Raw genomic sequence first — 18,672 nt, forward strand, 5'->3', positions numbered from 1 at the left:
AAAAAAAAACTCGCCCCCAGCTCCCCTTGGCTGGCCGGGTGCTGAGCAGGGCGCCCAGGGGCTCTGCCAGCAGGTAGCAGAGGGTGCTGCAGAGCAGAAGGGAAAGCAGCCTGCTTCAGGAACCTGCTTCGAGCCACGAGGGAAAGGTTTCAAGTGAAAGCAGCAGCACACGGGGAAGCCAGCGGTCACTTTTGGAATCGGCCCCGCTCACCACGCTGCCCCCGTCCCGTCCCCGAGCCCCCAAAACAGAGCAGTGCCTGTCCAATCCCCCCCCCTCCACACACTACAGACAGGGCTCAGAGGAGCTGTTTATGGGAACGGTGCAGGCGTCACAACGGTGCTGTGTTTTTCCACAAGGTTTTTTGGCCCCAGGCGTGGATAAATAAGTTCGGATAAATAAGATCAGGGAAGTCAACAGCCAGCCACAGCCGCCCCCACCCCACGCGGCGAGGTCTGTGCCAGGCAGACCTTGGTGCAGCCTCAACCAAAACCTCCCCGGGGCTCTGTGGGTGCTGCCCCCTGCCCAGGGCAGGGCAAGGGGCTCTGCCCGAGCCCCCCCAATGTGGGGTGAGCTGCGTTGCTGCTGCTGGGGGCACGGGGAAGCCGCCTGGGTTCTGCTGCCATGAGCGGGGAGACGGCGCCTGCTGCACGAGCAGGAGGACCCCGGATCACAGATGCCCTGAGCAAGGGGATCATGTTCCTCGGAGAACAAGCTCACCTGCCATCTGCTTTGCCCTAAACAACACGGCAGCGTCCTATTGACACTGCTCCTACCTGAGCTGGAGCACATCTCCCCCCCCTCCAGGCTCCAGGAGGCAGGGAGCCCACGTTCACCAGGTGGTGACAATGCCCTGGGATCTATTGAGAAGCAATCGGCAAGGCAGGGGGAGCCAGGAGGCACCGTGGGGTCTGCCCCCAGCTCCTGCTTCTGCAGAGGGTTTTGTGCACGGGGACATCGCTGTTTGATGTGAGCAAAGCAGGCACCGGCCACGGAGGAGGCACCAGCAGAGGATGGGGTGGGGGGAAGGTAGCAGGGCCCCTGGGGAGGGATTTTGGGTTTCCACCAACTGACCAGGAAGCCTGGAGCAATAGCACCAGCTGCCAGAGGTCCCTGCATCGATCCCAAGTACACAGAGAGCACCTGGAGTCAGCTGCCCTTCCTAAATACTCCAGAAAGCAGACATCACACCCCAAAGGGGACAGATTTTGCACCCCAAAGAGGATTCACCAACATTTGCCACCAGGAGCCCCCCCCCTCCCCAAGTCCTGGAGGCACCAGGACAACGCGCGGTGCCTGCTCGGAGCCCCACGGCGCACAAAGTGTGCGAGCCCAGACAGAAAGCCAGTTATTCTCATCCCGAAACTCGGCACAAATAAAGCGTCGGACAAACACCTGGACCGCGTCCCAGCAGCACAGTTGTTCCTCTTTCCCTTCCTGCACCCCCCTCCCTTAAACTCGGAGGATCACTTATTAGTGTGGTAGGCTGCTACCAGATGGAGCGGCGAGGAGTGCCAAGAACAGATCCCTGGCTCGCTGGGGAACTTGGAGCAGCTCTGCCCACCGCTCGCTAACTTTTTCCAAGCGAGAAGCGAGCCCCAGAGGTATCGGGAAGCTCGCTCCAAACGGAAAGGCCAGGATCGAGTTACTGGGGAGAAATCTGCCGGGGAGGCTCCTCGGGTCGCCACCAGGAGTTTGGGGCTCTTGCCCGAGCGATGCTCCTCGCTAGGTGAGCCGGGGGCTGGCAACGAGGCACATCAACCCCACGGCCCCGATCCCCTCGTTGTGGCCCCACGGCCCCGATCCCCCCCCAAGGACACGCTCGGCACGAGGAGGACAGCCACCGCCGGGTGTGGTTTATTGCAGGGAAAGGCATCTCCTCGCCGAGGAGACGCTGAAGTCACGCAAGCACAGCAGATGGAGGGAACGGGGACCCTGCTGACACACCTACGTGAGATATTTCTGGCAGCCTCGCGTTGCCTTTAGCCCCTTTGTGAGGAGAGGGGGGGGAAATAAAAAAAATAATAATAAAAAAAAAGCGATTTTCCCCTTCCCCTGCCAACGAGGGGAGCAGCACAGCGCCTGCCTGCAGGGTTCTGCCCCAGATAGTGAGTGGGGCTAGGTGGAGGCGAGCAGGGTCTGGCCAGCAGCACGTGGCTGTGCGAGCCCCAGCAGAGGATGCCGGAGCTGTGCCAGGCTCCCAGGGGGCAGGGGAAGGCCACTCGCTCCCTGCCCACCCAAAATTCACACCCAGCCCCTCCGGCCAGCCCCATTTCAGCGGCAGGATGCCAGCACGGAGACGCATCCAGAGCGATTGCTTTAAGTCCAGCAGGAATTTGTGGGAGCCCAGAGCTCTGCCGTGAAGTCCTGCCTTGTCTAGACGTCCTCTGGAGGGAGATGAGCAGAACAACCTCGTCACCGGGCACAGCAGAGGAACCTCCCCTGCCTCCACAGGACAGCAGCCTGGTGCCCGCAGCTGCAGATTTTTAAATCCTGTATGTATTGCTGCAGAAATTACGTCCTGTATATGATGTGTATTTGGGAGCAGCCGGTCCCCTGGACACCCACACAGTCTCCCCTCCACTCTCAGAGGCCTCGCGCTATCTGCACACAGCCCCACCTTGATCCAGAAAGAGGTGGAGGCAGAGGAACTCACATTAAAAGATGAGCCCAGCCTCAAATGCTGCTTCCAGGGAGCAGCCAGGCACCCCAGTACCCAGCTGAAGCCACAAGGGGAAGGCTGAGGACCTGCTCACATCCACCAGAGCTCCCCGAGGGGCACGGGGAGCTGCCAGCCACCTCCCTGAAAGGCAGCACACAGATTTACTGCTGGGGCAGCGTCACACGGGGAGGAAGCCCAGCCCTCTTCCTCCTGCTCTCTTGAAGAAAGAAACTTCGGAATTTGGCAGCCGGCCACAGCTCGAACAGAGGAGACCCTGTGCTAGGGCACGTTCAGAAGAACAGCCTCCTCCCGGCCAGCACTAACGTTGCTTTTCCCCCCTCTCACTGCTGCTCAGGGACAGAAGATGTCGCCCCCCAGCCCCTGTGGGAAGGATGAGACCCTCGGGGGCAGCTCTGGGTTCACCTTGCCCAGCCCTTTCTTCCTCCCCAAGATATTCGAGGCCACCACGGGTCCCGGCTGGAGGGGCTGGGTGGGAGCAAGCCCTGTCCCTGCAGCTCCCTGCACCCCGCTATGGGTGCTGACCCCATGCAGCCCCCAGCCCGGGGGGCGAGGGCCGTGCCAGCAGCCCCCAGCCGCTCTCAATTCCCTCCACGGCCAGGCACGGCCACGCCAAGCAGGAAAAAGAGAACCAAAGGCAGATTTCCATGCGCCATCTGAGCACCTTGGGGGTAGTGGCGAGCCAGGCAGCTCCGGAGGGAGGCTGCTGAAGGGTTAAGGCAGCGAGCGGCATCAAAGGGAGCTCTGAGCAGAGGGGGGTGAGAAGCTGAGATGGGTCGGGGTTGCGCAGACTCCTTGGAATCTCAGGAATTTCCCATTATTATCCCACTTCCCTTGCAGCAGCGTGGAGGGAGAAAGCACTGGAGGGACCCCAGGGCCGTGCCTGTGGCCAGGCTCAGAGCTGCCAGCGCTGGCCTCGGGGTGCAGGGGAGGACAAGGAGGAGAGCTCGGGGGGCTCAGCTCTTGCACAGACCTGCTGCTCGCTGCAAACCAAGGCCCCCCAAGCTCTCAGATCCCAGCACAGCAGATTTGGGGACCCGCAGAGCCACAGAACAGGCGCTGGGGAGCCCCAGCAGCTCAGTCCCCCCCTCACCGTGCCATCACTGCAGGGGTTTTCCTTCCACCTTTAAGGCAGAAGTTCTGAGCTGGTGCCAGGGGCCCCCACTACAAGAATGAGGGTTATTTGCTGCTTTTCACACCACTGCCACTTGAGGTAGGGTCCCAGGACACAGCATTACCAGCAGATTTGGAGGCTGCATGCCTCACCCCATCCAGTTTGCCCACCAGGGACGGGTCACAGCCACCACGAGCACGTGGTGCCAGCAGTAACCGAGCTGAAGGGGAAGTTTTTCTGCCAGAGCACCATTGGTTGGTGAACTTATGGCTTCTCCTTTCCATTCTTAGACATTAAGATGATTAATACCCATCTTACAAGGATGTTGTCAGGATTACAGTTTTTAAAGCACTCCGCGAACGGAACCTGCTGTACGAGAGCTTAGTGTCACATTATCTAATTTTCCTTCTCAGGCCTGTTAATATATAAGAAGCTGCTACAAAAACCTTACTGCAGAGGTGCTTCACCCACATTAACATGCACAGCAAGCACACTTTTACTTACCTACGGGCTGAGCAGGGACTAGCTGCCATGACCCAGCCCCAGGAACCCAGATTGCTATCGCTGTTGGACTTCAACACACGAGCACGCTGGGTTACCACTTAAATCTCCTGACTCCAGTGATCATCCACTGCAGAGGAACTGACTAAGGAGAACTTTAAAAACCCGACACAAAGGCAGCATTGATGTTTTTATGCAAAGCTTCCTGCCTAAACAAACGGCGCGCTGCACATCCCATTTAAGACCTCCTCGAGTGAAAAACCAGCCTCAGAAGGGAGCGCTGGCTTGGAGTCACCCCTTAGTGCTCAGAAAGTCTTTGTCAGCGCTACCACGCACAGCCAAGGGTCTTCTCTTAAGAAAAAACAATCATGGGGACCAGCAAGCACCAAAGAGAAGCAGGGAGCTGAGGAGCGGTGCAGCCAGACACTCGTGCTGCTCCTGCCCCACACGCTGCTCCCAGGGCACGTGGCAGCAGGCGAGGGTGAAGGCACTGGGCTGTCACCCCCCACAGGCTGCAGTGACACCCCCGTGCCCCATTTCTCTGTCCCCAGGCACCTGCATTCAGCTGGGGGCACAAGCACCTTCTCGTTTCCTCCCCCTTTCCAGGGATGGAGGCTCACAGGTTAAGAGCAACTCCATGTAAACGCCTGCCTCCATCTGAATTTTATCCACCCTTGGTCTGGAACTCAGAGCAGAGGCCATCGGCTGGCATTTCTGGTGGCAAAGGTAGCTTAACGGGGCTTTAACTAGCCTGTATCACCCCATCAAACCATCCTGCATCCCTCTGCAGTCAGAGCTTCATCTATACTTCCAGGAAACACTGCAGAGCAGTGGGGAAAGACCCCTCCTGCCGAGCGAGGTCAGGACTCCCCGTGCCCCACATTTCAGGGCATTAAGCCCAGTGTTTGAGAGGGAGGAGGGTCCAGCAACCCCCTCAGCACCCCCAGACCCAGCACAGCCCCAGGAGGCAGCGGATACTCACGCGTTGCAATACGGCTTCTTCTCGTAGCCCTTGTAGTTTTTCATGTTTAGGGTCATCTTGCAGATCTCGCAGTGGAAACATGCTTTATGCCAGAACTGCAAACAGATGAGAGAAGCATTAGCACGAGCGACTTGCTGTTCCGATGGGACGTGGCCCTGCCCTGCACAATTCAAACTCAGGGGCTCCTTCAGCTGAGATAGCGCTGACATCCCTGACCCCAGCAAGACCCAGGGACTGACAATTCTCTTACCAGTTTAGGACAAAGCAAATCCCCCCCTCTGCCAACGTCTTATCTCACCAGGGCAGCAACATGTATGGCTTAGCATTACAGCAGCACGCTGCCTTATCTCCAGATCGGGAATTCACTGGGCTAGGCCAAATCCAAGAAGGGAGACCGTCAGCAGAGTTAACAGCTGTGGTTCGCAGGCTTCAAAGTTACCGCTTTGGGTTTTTCTGCTGATGTGAGCCAAGAGATAGCCAGAAGAGCAGGTCAGGTGAGGCTGCACAGAGATGCTGAGCCAAGGAAACGAAGATAGCGAAGGAAAGGTTCTCGTGAGAAGCAGGGGGACCAACACAGGTGTCCCAAAGGTCCTCATCACCCTCCTGTGGGCTCAGTGGCTCACCCCAGCCCTCGCAGCCCCCCTGAGATGCTGGGTGACCCCACGCACGTCTCCCCAGGCAATAAGGTATTTGCCAGGCACCCCATGGGGAGAGCAGGCTGGGTCAGGAACAGGTTGAGTTCAGGAAAAGAGACTGGCAAGCAAGGAAAGGTGGTTTCTAAAGCAAAGCAGGCCTAGGGTTGTGTCACATCGCAGGTGAGGGAGCCACCACCAAACCAACATTACGTACAGATTACCAGAAGTGTAAAAAGGAAGAAGAAAGAGGAGGAGTTTTAATGAAAAAAGGAGGATGCTGTAGCACAGGAAAAACACAAAAACACAGCAGATGAGATGGGAGAGCCCGGTGAGACCCGCTCAGAGCTGCTTCATCAGGAAGCTCGGGGAGACAGCCAGGGCTCTGAGTCAGGCTACGCTCAGCACACACTGAGAACAGCTGGCAGCAGCTGCTGCGCTTTCCACCTTCAGCTTTTTCCACCCTCCAGCTTCTCAAAAGTCATTTTCCAGCGCCAGCTGGGCGCTCTGCACAGAGCCCAGCCGAAGCCCTTGTGCCACCTAAGCCCAGGTACCACACCCCGAGCACAAACACGGCCGCGCTGGCGGGCGATGACTCAGCCGAGCAGGACAATTTGCTGCCTCGTTTCAGTTGCTCAGAGCAACATATTTGTTCTTTTCCTCCAGTCACACGAGTTCCTCCACAGCCTGCTGCTAGAGGGGCTCTCGCTGCGTCGCTCTGTGCCAGCACCTTGCCCCTAGCTCGCATCCAGCCCCCATGGGATTTTTCTTCCCCCTCCTCTCCAGGCTTTTGGACTGGACAGAGAAATCAACAGCTGAGGCCCCAGAGTTTTTGAGGCCTCTGGAAAGTTGCAGCCTTTCAGCTGTGTTATTGCCACCCCACAGGCAGCTCAGGGCCCTTCGGAGGCCGGGCCCTGAAGAGGCTGGGGTGCCCGGAGACCCCCCCAACCTCTGAGCCTCGCTGCCTCTGAATTATCTCACCCCTAACAGCATCACCACAGGGTCCAGGAACCTCAACCAGCCCCGACGAGGAGGCTGAAGGGCTGCTGCAGCCAGCACAAGACCAGCACCCACAGAGGCTTCCCCTCCACCACCGCAGAGAAGGGGGACAAGCTTCAGAGAGCTTTCTGCAGGAGCATCGCCCCCTGCGCTTCCAAATCCAAGCTTAAAATGCTCGGAGCACCTGGAGCAGGCCCCAGGTACGACCACACAGCTCGTCGTGCCCGCAGGCTGGGCTCCACCAGCACCAACCCGCTGCCATCTAGGCCGGGTGCTCTCCGGGCACGCAGAGCTTTGAGCACCGCCACTTGTGGCAGATAAGGGACAGGGCTCACAGCCAGGGTGTCCTGCACCCATTTCGCAGTCCTGCACCCATTTCGCAGTCCTGCACCCATTTCGTAGCTCGTGCTGCAGCTGCAGAGCATCCTCCCGGCAGCCAAACCACAGCAGCACACCCGGGAGCAAGCTCAGGAGCCGGCACCACCCGAGAGGCGGAGGATTAAGACGCCATCAGGAGAGACTAACGGGGCTGGGGACACTCCTAACGAGGTTTTCGTAATGAGGTTTCACACATTAAGGGCAAAGTCTGGTTTCTGCTTGGTTTAAAGTCACCCAGCACAGCACCCGGTGGTGGGATGGGGTGCGGGGAAAAAGGACGGGCACTGCCCGGTGCCCGCACGGGGCCTTCGCCCCTCGCAGGGTGTCGACATCGGAAGGGGAGAGGCAGAACTTCGCCCCACGCAGCCTCCCTTCGGCTGCCGCTTTTCTAAAGCCCAGCAGAGAAGCAACTTTTTCCGCATTTGCTGCGAGCCTGAGAGGAGAAGCTGGGAGCTGCCCTTCCTGATCTCGCTACCAGGACGCCGGGGAGAAAATCAAACAACATCTGCCCATCACACACACCAGCAGAGGCACGGAAAGCCTCCGTGCAGCCTTGCACACCTCTCCTCCCAGGAGCCCTTCGCGCCTGCTGCCTTGGGTCCAACTCCAGCCTTGTGCAAACAGCCCCGGAGCCGCCCTTCAGACTTTGCTCGGGGCACAGCGAAGCAAGGGGGACATCCAACCTAATAAAACTGCTTGTCCTGGGCTCTCACGGGAGGCAGCCGGGCTTTTCGGCAGCCAGGGGTGCCCCGGGAAGGATTAACGAGGAGCTGCTTTGTTAGGGGGTGCTGTACGTCAGGAGGGGACTCGGAACAGAGGCCCCAAAAGCAGGGGGTGACTGCTACAGCTGGCTGCTTGCCCCCCAAAAAGCTAGAATACGTGGAACGAGGACACGGTACGAGGACGCACATTACTCATGCCTTGATGGCAGAGCACAATTGCCAGCTCAGAAGTAGCACAGAAGCCAGAGGCTGCCTGCACAGGGAGAGGCGACGTGCCAGCCCTGTTCCCTTCCAGTTATCCCCACCTCGGAGCCCCCCCCCGGGGACACTGGGCTGAGAGCGGAGCACGAAGCCCTTCCCAGCTCAAAGGGGGGAGGGGGGGGGCAACATCATCCCTGAAAAATGCGAGGAATAGGGTCTGCCGAGCTGAGGAATGTCGCCGCTGAGATCTTTGCATTCTTGGAGTTACTTTTTTTAGTCCCCGTCTCGGATGGTCCCAAAAGCCCGGGGCAGGAGGAGGAGGAGGAAGAAGAGGAGGAGGAGGAGGAGAGCAGCTCTGCTCGCCAGGAGGGGGGTCCCGGGGTGGGGGGGGGTCACGGAGCCCCGGTGGCAGCCGGAGGACAGCGAGGGATCGAGGCTCGATCTCCTCTTCTTCCTCCTCCTCCTCTTCCTCCTCCAGGCTTAAGGCCAGACCCCGACAGCACCCAAGGTGGGGGGGGGGGGTTTGTCGCGGTTAAAGCACCCCCACGGGGAACCCGGAGCCGGGAGGCAGCGAGCGGAACCGGAGACTTAAAATAAATAATTAAACAAATAAAAAAAATATATATTTTTTTTAAAAAAAGCACATAAAATAGCAAAAAAAATCCGGCGTTAACGCGAACCAGATGCGGCTCCCGGGGGGCAGCCCCCGCTGCCGCTCCCCACCCGGCCGGGACTGCACCCCCCGGACCCCCCCCATCCAGATCGGACCCCCCCAGATCCAGGTCGCCCCCCCTTGATCCAGATCGCCCCCTCCCCATCCAGGTCGCCCCCCCTTGATCCAGATCGCCCCCTCCCCGGTACCGGGAGCCCCGTGGGCGTCCAGCACGGAGCGTGGCTGAGCAAATACCCCCTCCGGGACCCCCCCCTCTTGTGTCCCCCCCCCGTGCCCACCTTGTCGAGGCAGTTGACCTTCTCGGTGGGGTACACGATCTTCCCGCAGCGGGCGCAGTTGGGGTTCATGGCCGGGGCTCCGCTGCCGCCCGCCGCCGCCGCCGCTTCTGGGCCGCCGCCCGCGCCCCGCTCCGATAAATAGGGGGGGGGGGGGACGGGGACGGAACGGGAAAAGGGAGGGGGAAAAGCATGGGAGGGGTTTTTTGGGGGGGGGGGGGGGCGGAGCGGTAGAGCGAGCCCACCCACGCGCGCGCCCCCCTCCCTGCGCGCGCGCGCGCGCACACGTGGCCTTGCACGCGCGCCCCCCCCCCAAAGTGAGCAAATCTGGGAGGGGGGGGGGCACGCGCGGCACCACCCCCCCCCCACCACACACACCCCACGAGGGGGGCTCCCCGCGTGCACGCGCGTGGTGCGCGGCCCCTTTGCACGGGCGCCCACGCGCGCCCCCCCCCCTCGCCCCCCCCCCGGGACCCCTGCGCGCCCCCCCCACGCGTGGGAACTCAGCACGCACTTAGAGCACGCGGGGAAGCCCCAGCGGCAGCCGGGGGTATAGCTCAGTGGTAGAGCATTTGACTGCAGATCAAGAGGTCCCTGGTTCAAATCCGGGTGCCCCCTCGAGAATTTGCTTTATTTTATTTTGCTTTATATTTTATTTTGCTTTATATTTTATTTTGCTTTATTTTATTTTGCTTTATTTTATTTTATTTTATTTTATTTTATTTTATTTTATTTTATTTTGCTTTATTTTGCTTTATTTTGCTTTATTTTATTTTGCTTTCTTTTATTTTATTTTCACTTTACTTCATTTTTTCACTTTACTTCATTTTTTCACTTTACTTCATTTTTAAAAATTCTTCTTAGTTTTTAATTTTACTTCATTTTACTTTACTTCATTTTACTTTACTTCATTTTACTTTACTTCATTTTACTTTATTTTATAAAATTCTTTTTAGTTTTTAATTTTACTTCCTTTTACTTCATTTTACTTCCACTCCCACACGCGTTTTCCCTCTCACCGTTTCGAGCACGGACACGCAGGGCGCAGCCGTGTGGCCCCCATGGGTGCCTCCTTGGGGTGCATTGCAGAGCTCGGGGCCAGGCCGGCAGCATCAGATCCCGACCCCACAACCAAAGGCCGGGGCAGGGCAGGGCAGGGCAGGGCAGGGCAGGTCGCTGTCCCTGCTCCTGTCCCTGCTCCCACCCGGGGGACAGCTGCACCCCAGATCCCCCCCTTATCTCATCCCAGAGCCTATCTCAAAAGAAGGAACCTCACGAAACCTCCCCGCAGGAGCCCTTTAATAACGCACACCCACACCAAACCCTCAGCTCTCTTCCCCCTTCTTCGTTTCAGGATGCGGCTTCAAATTGGTTTCCTTCGCTTAAAAGCAGCTCACCCGCTCCTCTCGCAGGGCGCCCACTCCTTCCCTTTCTCGTACCTCACCCGGCACTTCCCACCCCCGCCAGCCGGCCTCCCACCCTTTCCTGGGCCATCTCTCCTTAAAATAAAGCACGTTTTCCTGTGCACCCAGCTCGCTGGGACGTCCTCGTGGGTGGTTTTTGCTCTCTCGGCTCGGGAGACGCCTCTGGGTGACAGACCCCGCTCGTCACCCGAGGGTTTTGGGAGGGCCTGCTCCCCACACGCCACAATTCGGCCCCACACGCCACAATTCGGCCTCACCCTGCCCGTGGTGAAGCTGCTGCTTCCCCAGGGCAGCCAAGGACGTGGCTCTGCCGGCTCGTATCCCACCTACAGCTTGATTTAGTTTTGATTATTTTATTTTTTGATTTATTTTTTATTTTTTTTCCAGAGCTGCATCTTGCGTCTGGCACCCTCGGCCTGGCCCCACGCGTCAGCTTGCCCTGGTGGGGTGGCTCTGGTGGTGGGTGGGAGCCGATGGCTTTTTGGGCTCGCAGAGCAGCACAGGGTGTTCGTGCTGGTACCCCAGGCGATGCTTTGGTACCTCCCTCATCACCAAAATCCGTGCGTTTCCCATCAGCGGCCCAATTTATGGCTGTTAAAACCTGTGTTATTTCCCCTTATTTGCTCTCGAGCCATCAGGCTGCGTCCCCAGCCCCGCACAGAGCACTGGGGAGAGGTGGGACGCGGGGAGCTGCATGGCTTGTGCCTCCCCCCCGAAATTAAACGTGAAATCCCCCGAATAAATCAATTCCACATCGCCCCCAGGAACAAATCTTCGTGCTGTGGGTGAACGGTGCAGGGTTTAGTACAGCTGCCAGGGCTGGAAAATCCTCGTGGGGGCAAAATCCAGGGGAAACCAAACCCTGGGGGCTGCCCAGGGGAGTCCCGGACCCCCTCTGCCCCATTCCAGACCCCTCCTGCCCCATTTTTGCCCCCCTAAACCACGGGTAAAAGGGGCTCGGAGCAGTGCAGGGGCAGCGCGGGGGTATAGCTCAGTGGCAGAGCATTTGACTGCAGATCAAGAGGTCCCCGGTTCAAATCCGGGTGCCCCCTCTTTTCGCATCCCCTCCGTTAATTAATTTATTTACAGCCGCTTTCTTTCTATTATTATTTTTTTTCCCCTTTTTCAGCAATAAAAAAACCCAAAAAGAAAGATTTTCACCCCAAATCCCCCCCCTCCCCCCCCGCCTCGGTGCTCCCGGTACAGGCGCTGCGCCCCCGCCCGCCGCCTCTAGGGGGCGCCCACGCGCCGCACCCTGCACGTGACACCCCCCCTCCACGTGACACCCCCTCCACGTGATCCCGGGAGGGGAGGGGGCGGTACCGCCCCATATCCCGGCGTGCCCCGCGCGCCTCCCTCTCTTCCGGCGCCAAGATGTCGAAGCGAGGTGAGGCGGGAGCAGGGCCCGGGCCCCATCCGCCGCCATCCGCCCCCATCCGGCTCCATCTGCAGCTCCCGGGGCCGGTGCCGGGTCGGGGGGATCCCGAGGGGATCCCGGAGCCATCCCGGAGCGCGGCTGGGCCCGGGGATGCGGCCGGGAGCTCGGATCCCGGAGGAGGCCGCAGCCGGTGCCTGAGCCCCGGCGGCCCCGCGTAGGCCGCGGCGGCCTCACGCCTGTTCTCTGCCCGCAGGACGCGGAGGTTCCTCCGGAGCCAAGTTCCGCATCTCCCTCGGTCTGCCCGTGGGCGCCGTCATCAACTGCGCGGACAACACGGGTGAGCGGGGCCTGGGCCTGCTGATGGGGGGTCAGGGAGGGGGAACCGGGGGTCAGGGAGGGGCTGTGTGGGCCCAAAACGCGGTTCTCCCCCTCCCCTAAACGCTGGGTCTTGTTGTGTTTTAATTAAGTCGTTGTGCGAGGGCCATGCAGTGGCACTGCCTTGGTGCAGCTGGTGCTGTGAGTTGCAGTCGATGTTTTAATAGGGTCCTGCAGGGGAGGTGGTGCTGTGCAGCGTGGTTGATGCTGAGCTTTTCTCTCCACAGGCGCCAAGAACCTGTACATCATCTCCGTGAAGGGCATCAAGGGGCGCCTGAACAGGCTGCCGGCGGCTGGCGTGGGTGACATGGTCATGGCGACCGTCAAGAAGGGCAAGCCAGAGCTGAGGAAGAAGGGTGAGTGTGGAGAACGGGGGCTGTGCCTGCAGAGCGCTTCTCAGCCTGAGCTGCAGCACCTCTGAGAGGCGTCCCTGTGAGCAGGGGGCTGCAGGCCTTCCCCTGCAGGGCACTGGGAGTCTTGGCCTTGCATGGCTGCAGGAGGCAGGTGCCTGCTGTCCGGAGCGCTTGCTCCACCCTTCTAAAAAGCACTTGTTGGGTCTGCGTCCAGTGGCTCAGTGAGTTGTCGTGGAAGGGCAGAGAAAAGCATCGCTTTTGGGTGAAGTGGCAGCTCGTGCTGTTTATTTCAATCAGTGGTGTGACAAACTCTGGGAGCTTGCTGCTGTCCTGGTGGGGAAGGAAAGGCTTCTTGCTGAGTGTTGTCTCTAAACTGAGAGATTTAGAAATAAATGTGAAAAACATTGACTTTTGGAAATAGAGATGTAGTTGCCAGCTTTAAGCATACTGTTGTCTTCAAGATAGCTTCCTTTATAACCAAGGAAAACACCACAGGCTATAAGATGTGAGACATGATGGCAGCTGACACTTTCTCCTTTTGTATCTGAGGTATGACTAAAACCCTTACATTTACACCCATGTCTTGAGATGAACTCGAAGCTTCATTTCAGTACAGCCAATGAGTTGACAGTTCTCTGTTAGCAAAGAGGTGAAGTTCATATCAGATTTCCCAAGTTCTGTAAATATGCAGTTGTTGCAGCTGATCAGAACTGATCAGAGTGGAAAAAATGCTACCTCATACAAGTGGTTTAAAAAAAAAAAAAAATGGGTAGAATAAATCAGGAGTTTACCCCGATGGCAATGTTGTAATTCAGCTCCCTGGTGAGGTAGCATAGATAGGGGATGTTTGGGGTTAAATGCTGCAGCAGAATTGCTCCTCTGGGGTGTCTGGTGCTGAGCAGGGTGCTCAGGGTCCTGAGTTTCCTGCCCCTTTCCCTCTGCAGTGCACCCAGCAGTGGTCATTCGGCAGCGGAAATCCTACCGGAGGAAAGACGGCGTGTTCCTGTACTTCGAGGACAACGCAGGAGTGATCGTAAACAATAAAGGGGAGATGAAAGGTACGGCCGGGAACCCTCCTGGCAGAGCTCGGCCAGCCTGGGCAGAAAGTCCTGGATTCTCCTCAGATTTGAGAGCGCAGCCAGGCTGACCTGCTGTTGGGGCAGGATGTCCCTTGTACCGTCACCCTGCAGGGCTCTCTAACGCGCTGTCTTGTCTCTCTCCTCGCCAGGTTCTGCAATCACAGGCCCCGTGGCTAAGGAGTGCGCGGATCTGTGGCCCAGGATAGCCTCCAACGCAGGGAGCATTGCGTGAACGCGCTCATCTTTGCAGAGATGAAATAAAAAGTACTTGTACCAAACACAGAGTGTCTGTCTTGCCATTGCTAAGCTCGAACTGCACTCCTGTGCTGGGCGTGACGGTGTTAAAATGAACTTAAAATAAACTGTTCTATAAAAACCCTTTGTTCCAGAAAAACAATTTGGAAACTGTTCTATAAAAACCAGGTGGAAGAAATCTTCCTGAATGGGCAGTTTTAACTGCTTAAGTCTGATTCTGTGTGGGGAAAATTCCTGCTCAGGTCAAACTGTGCCCAGCAGGCTGAGAAACGCTTCCTCAGACCTTGCTGACGACAGCGCAAGGACACAGTGAGCCCACTGCTGCCGGCTGAGGTCGTGGCTGCAGTTTGTGCCTCAAAACCTCGACCAGTGGTGAAACAGCCTTGGGGGGGTCACTGGCTAACTGCCACTTTGGGGGGCGACCCAAAGGGGCTCTGTGTGGGTTGTGGGGCATTGCCTGGTGCTGTAAGAGCTCCGTCAGCGATTAGAAATCACTTGGGATGTTCTCTGGCTGAAGAAGAGCCGTGAGTGTGTTTCTGGAGCTAAATGCTGTGCTTGAGGAAGTGACAAAAAAGGTTGGATGTTTTGTGGTGTTTAGGCCAACATCTTGTGGCCTAAAAGCAGGTTTTTAGACATTTCTGCTGGGAAGTGACAGCATTCAGTTCCCCTGATGGTGCTGGAGCTGTAGGTGAGGCTGTGGGGAGAGCTGCAGGCACCTGCTGAGAAACAAACACTAAAATCCAAGCGTTCTCCCTCAATCTGTTTTTTTAACAGGCTGATTTACCAAGACTTTTTCCTAGGCAGCACACTGCCCGGCTGGAAGGCGGAGGCGAGGCTATGGGTGTTGACGTTTCCCTTTCCTGCAGCCTCCCTTCAAGGTTTGGGTGCCCGGCTGGCAGGGCAGGCCCTGAGCACACACAGGCTGCGTTTTTGAGGTGGGTGCTCCCAAATGTTGGGTTTTCCTCCTCTGTCATGGGGTTGCTGTAGGGGAAAGCTGAGTGGGAAGCGGTCGGCGTGTCCGTGTCCCCCAGGAGCCTGCGAGCAGGCGTGGAGCGAGGCCAGGAGGAGGCCAAGGAGAGAGGGAAGTCCACGGGGAGCCCAAGGGGAGGATGAATTCAGCAGGAGCTGCGCTGGAGGTGCTGCAAACAAAAACTCTGGAATGCAGCAGGGCTGCCCCAACTGCAGCCACAAGGAGCTTCCCAGGCAGGTATTACCCAGGTGGGGGTATAGCTCAGGGGTAGAGCATTTGACTGCAGATCAAGAGGTCCCCGGTTCAAATCCGGGTGCCCCCTCCCCTTTTTCTCCTCTTTTTGACCCCAAAAGGTCCATTTGGGGTTTGTCAGTTGCCAGCTTTCCCCTGAACTCTCTGCAGGGAACGTCCTCTGGCAGATGCCACCAAGATTGCTGAGAGGAGAGGACCGGCACCACGGATGCTGTGAGTAAAGAGATGAGTTTATCCTTAAATGGTGCTTTCTGTGCTGGGAGTACTTCACTGAATTGTGCTGGAATTGGTTGGAATGAGCAGAAAAATCCCATCCAGGAGGGGGCTGCCACAGGGGGTATAGCTCAGTGGCAGAGCATTTGACTGCAGATCAAGAGGTCCCTGGTTCAACTCCAGGTGCCCCCTGGGGGTGTCCCTCTCCTCACAGTTTTTAAGGGGTCACAAGAACTGTAACAAGCGAAGGTTTGCAGTTTCATCTTCTCATAATGCTGAAAAATGCCTCAGTTTAGGGGACGTTTCTGGAATTGTCTTTCCAGTAGGGATTTTTCTGGTCTCCGAAGGGCTCCATCTAACACGAGGTCTTGGAGAGGAGCTCACCTTCCTCTTTCTTGTTTTTCACGTTAACAGAAACCTTAGAATGGTGGCCAAAACTAAAAACCACAAGGTAGTGCTTCTGTCTGCTAAGTTACAGAGCAGTAAACCAACACAGAGTAAAATCAGAAGAGGAAGCAGGCGTCACTGGAGAGGGATTGGGGAGGTTGCCTGGTAGGGAACAGAGAACCAGAGAGTGCGTCCTCTGAGGGAGGTTGGGGTCTCGGTATCTTGGCCCCTGTGATGTTTTAAGCTTGGATTAAAATCTTCTACAGCAGGATTTGCTGCATTTGATTCCTACTGGGGACAGGTAGAAAAATAGGGGAAGAACTTGGTTTAAATTGGTGTTTTATTTGTGTGTGCAGTCAGCCAGAGGGAGGGGGTATAGCTCAGTGGTAGAGCATTTGACTGCAGATCAAGAGGTCCCTGGTTCAACTCCAGGTGCCCCCTTTTTTCATGAAAATAAACGTGTTTTCATCACCTTTAACTTCCTTACGCTTTGCCCAAAGGGCTGGTCTCTGAACTTGCATATCCAAGACACCCAGCACTCACCTGAAGATGTGTGGCCCAGGTCCCTCTCCTTGGTGGTGACTACCCAAAGCTGGTGGCTGCTGAACCCTGGGAGTTGTTGTTCTGATCAAGGAGGAAACTTTTGGCAGCTCAGGGCTGTGTAAGTACACTGTGTTCATCTGTGATTGTGACTGAACTCGCTTTATCAGGTATGGTAAGGTCCAAAGGAGCCTGGCACACAAAAAGGCAGCAGAAACTATACTGCTCTCTGTATTTGTGTTTTTTTTTTCTGCTCCTTGTCTGGGTGTGAAGCCAAGGGGGTATAGCTCAGTGGTAGAGCATTTGACTGCAGATCAAGAGGTCCCTGGTTCAACTCCAGGTGCCCCCTTGCAATGGTGCTTTTTTCTTTTTTTAAGGAAAAAACGGACTCCCCACTTTTAGAAGCTGTGTGTTGCTGCATTGCTCAGAGGAGTGGGCTCTGAACTTGCATATTTAAGACACCGAGCAACTGCCAGAAAACGTATGGCCCAAATCAATACCCTTGCCTGTGAGAAAGCAAAGGGGTACACGAAGTGCCTGTGCCATGGAATTAGCTCCTTTTTTTCCGCTCCACAGGCAGATATGAAGCCAAGGGGGTATAGCTCAGTGGCAGAGCATTTGACTGCAGATCAAGAGGTCCCTGGTTCAACTCCAGGTGCCCCCTCTCTTTACCTCCTTTTCCAACCTTTCTTCTTTGTGGACAGAATAGGGAGAGAGCATCTTATGCTTCCCATGCTAGAAACCACTCCATGTCCTTTCACCAGGAAGAAAACTGACTTTTTTCCCCTTTGTTTTTGCTGAAGAAGGCATGGAAAAGCCAACAAGGTGCTGGTTTTGCAGTGGTGGGATGCAATTCCAGGCTTTCCTGTCCCAGTAACTCCCATTAAGGATGGAGTACACACCAACCACGGGGTCTTTTTTAAAAATCTGGACCTCCCCTGCGGTGTTTATTGCAGGAAAATGGGGTCGGTGCTGCAGGAATCAGCCCAGAACTAATCCCAAAAGGGAGCAGCCACAGCCAGGCGCTGCCTCCTCGCGGGGGTCTCGAACCCGGCCCCTCGGGCCCCGCGGGCGGCCGCGCTCCCCCTGCGCCACGCCCCGGGGCCGCGGCCGCGCCTTGGGGGGCCGCGCGTGGCTCCGGGGCAGGGCGCGGGGCTGGGAGCCCAAAGGACCCCGGTTCGAGGCCCACCGAGGGCGGAACCAACCCCGGGGGGGGGGTCGGGGGGAGCTCCTACGGTGCTCGGTGCTGCGGGCAGGCGGCTCCCCGTGTGTCTCGGCTCTGTGGGGGCTCCCCTTTATTTACCTGCGGTGCTGCTCGGAAAGATTTTGGGTTTCTTCCCTTAGGGGGGGGGAACGGGAGCCGTGAGGGGGGGGCAGCGGCCCCTGCTCCGCCACCCGCCTCCTTCCGCCATCTTGGCGGCGCGGCGGAAGTGACGTCATCACGCGGCGGTGAGGAGAGGGGGCGGAGGTCGGGGCCGGGGGTGGAGGTCGGGGCAGGGGGCTGCGTCCTGAGGGCCGGGACCGTGACCCGGTACCGGGCTCCGGTAACCGTCAGCCACCCCCTTACCTGCCTCAGGAGCCTCTTTCGGGTGGGATCCGGCCGGTACCGGGCTCTGGAGCGGGGCTGGGGGGGGGGCCCGGCCGTTAACGGGTGTTGGGTGAGGTGGGCCCGGCACCGGCTGCGTGGGCCTGTGGGGTGGGGGAGGGCACAGCTCGGTCTCCGCACCTACAGCTCGTTATCCCCGCTTATAATTAATTATCCCTTGGCTTCATTACCTTAATTACACGCCCCGGCGCTCCCTGCCTGTGGCGCGTTACCTCTGGGGTGAATTATTTTACCCCGCAGCCTTTGATGTCTGCCTGGTGCTAAATAAAACGTTTGTGCTCGTCCTCACAGGGCCCGGCCCGGCTGGAAGGCGGCGGCGAGGCTCCGGGTGTCGGCATCTCCCTGCCCTGCAGCCTCTGGACAGTCAGTGGGGAAGGCAGTGAGGCCGCGGGCAGCACCGGAGCTTCTCCCTGCCAGGTTTGGGTGAGGCCCTGAGCACACAGGGGCACGGCCGAGCGCCTTCGGAGGCCTCCTGAGGTGGGTGCTTCCAGGTGGTGTGTTTTTCTCCCCTGTCGTGAGGTGCTGTAAGGGAAAGCAGAGTGGGGAGTGGTTGGCGTGTCCCCCAGGAGCCTGTGAGCGAGGCCTGGGGCTGGTGAGGCTGTGAGGAGGTCAAGGAGAGGGAATTCCTGCGGGAGCCGTGTCGCAGGTGCTGTGAGCACAAGGCCTGGAATGCAGCAGGTGCTGC

General features: G+C 57.8%; 2 protein-coding genes across 2 annotated transcripts in view; one reads left to right on the forward strand and one right to left on the reverse strand.

Annotated features, from left to right (window-relative positions):
- Positions 1-9,302, reverse strand: part of LASP1 (LIM and SH3 protein 1) — a 28,664-nt gene extending 19,362 nt beyond the window's left edge. Inside the window, exons 1-2 of the mRNA XM_082778892.1 lie at positions 9,159-9,302; positions 5,276-5,370 (exon numbers count right to left, since the gene is read on the reverse strand). Of these exons, the coding sequence (XP_082635018.1) occupies positions 5,276-5,370; positions 9,159-9,227 (164 nt within the window). The 5' untranslated portion in view covers positions 9,228-9,302. The remainder of the gene's footprint in view (positions 1-5,275; positions 5,371-9,158) is intronic.
- Positions 9,303-11,898: 2,596 nt separating this feature from the next.
- RPL23 (ribosomal protein L23) lies at positions 11,899-14,042 on the forward strand. Its single transcript, XM_082779346.1, has 5 exons — positions 11,899-11,966; positions 12,211-12,294; positions 12,560-12,688; positions 13,630-13,743; positions 13,914-14,042. Exons 1-5 carry the CDS (start codon positions 11,954-11,956, stop codon positions 13,994-13,996), a joined length of 423 nt encoding a protein of 140 aa, XP_082635472.1. The 5' UTR covers positions 11,899-11,953; the 3' UTR covers positions 13,997-14,042.
- Positions 14,043-18,672: the final 4,630 nt, after the last annotated feature.

The sequence above is a fragment of the Aythya marila genome (assembly GCF_965140915.1).
Source record: "Aythya marila genome assembly, chromosome: 25".
Classification (NCBI taxonomy): Eukaryota; Metazoa; Chordata; class Aves; order Anseriformes; family Anatidae; genus Aythya; species Aythya marila.

Coding starts and splice junctions, on each gene's coding strand:
- RPL23 (XM_082779346.1), top strand. Junction 12,295..12,559: donor CAACTGCGCGGACAACACGG/GTGAGCGGGGCC, acceptor TTCTCTCCACAG/GCGCCAAGAACCTGTACATC. Junction 13,744..13,913: donor CAATAAAGGGGAGATGAAAG/GTACGGCCGGGA, acceptor TCTCCTCGCCAG/GTTCTGCAATCACAGGCCCC.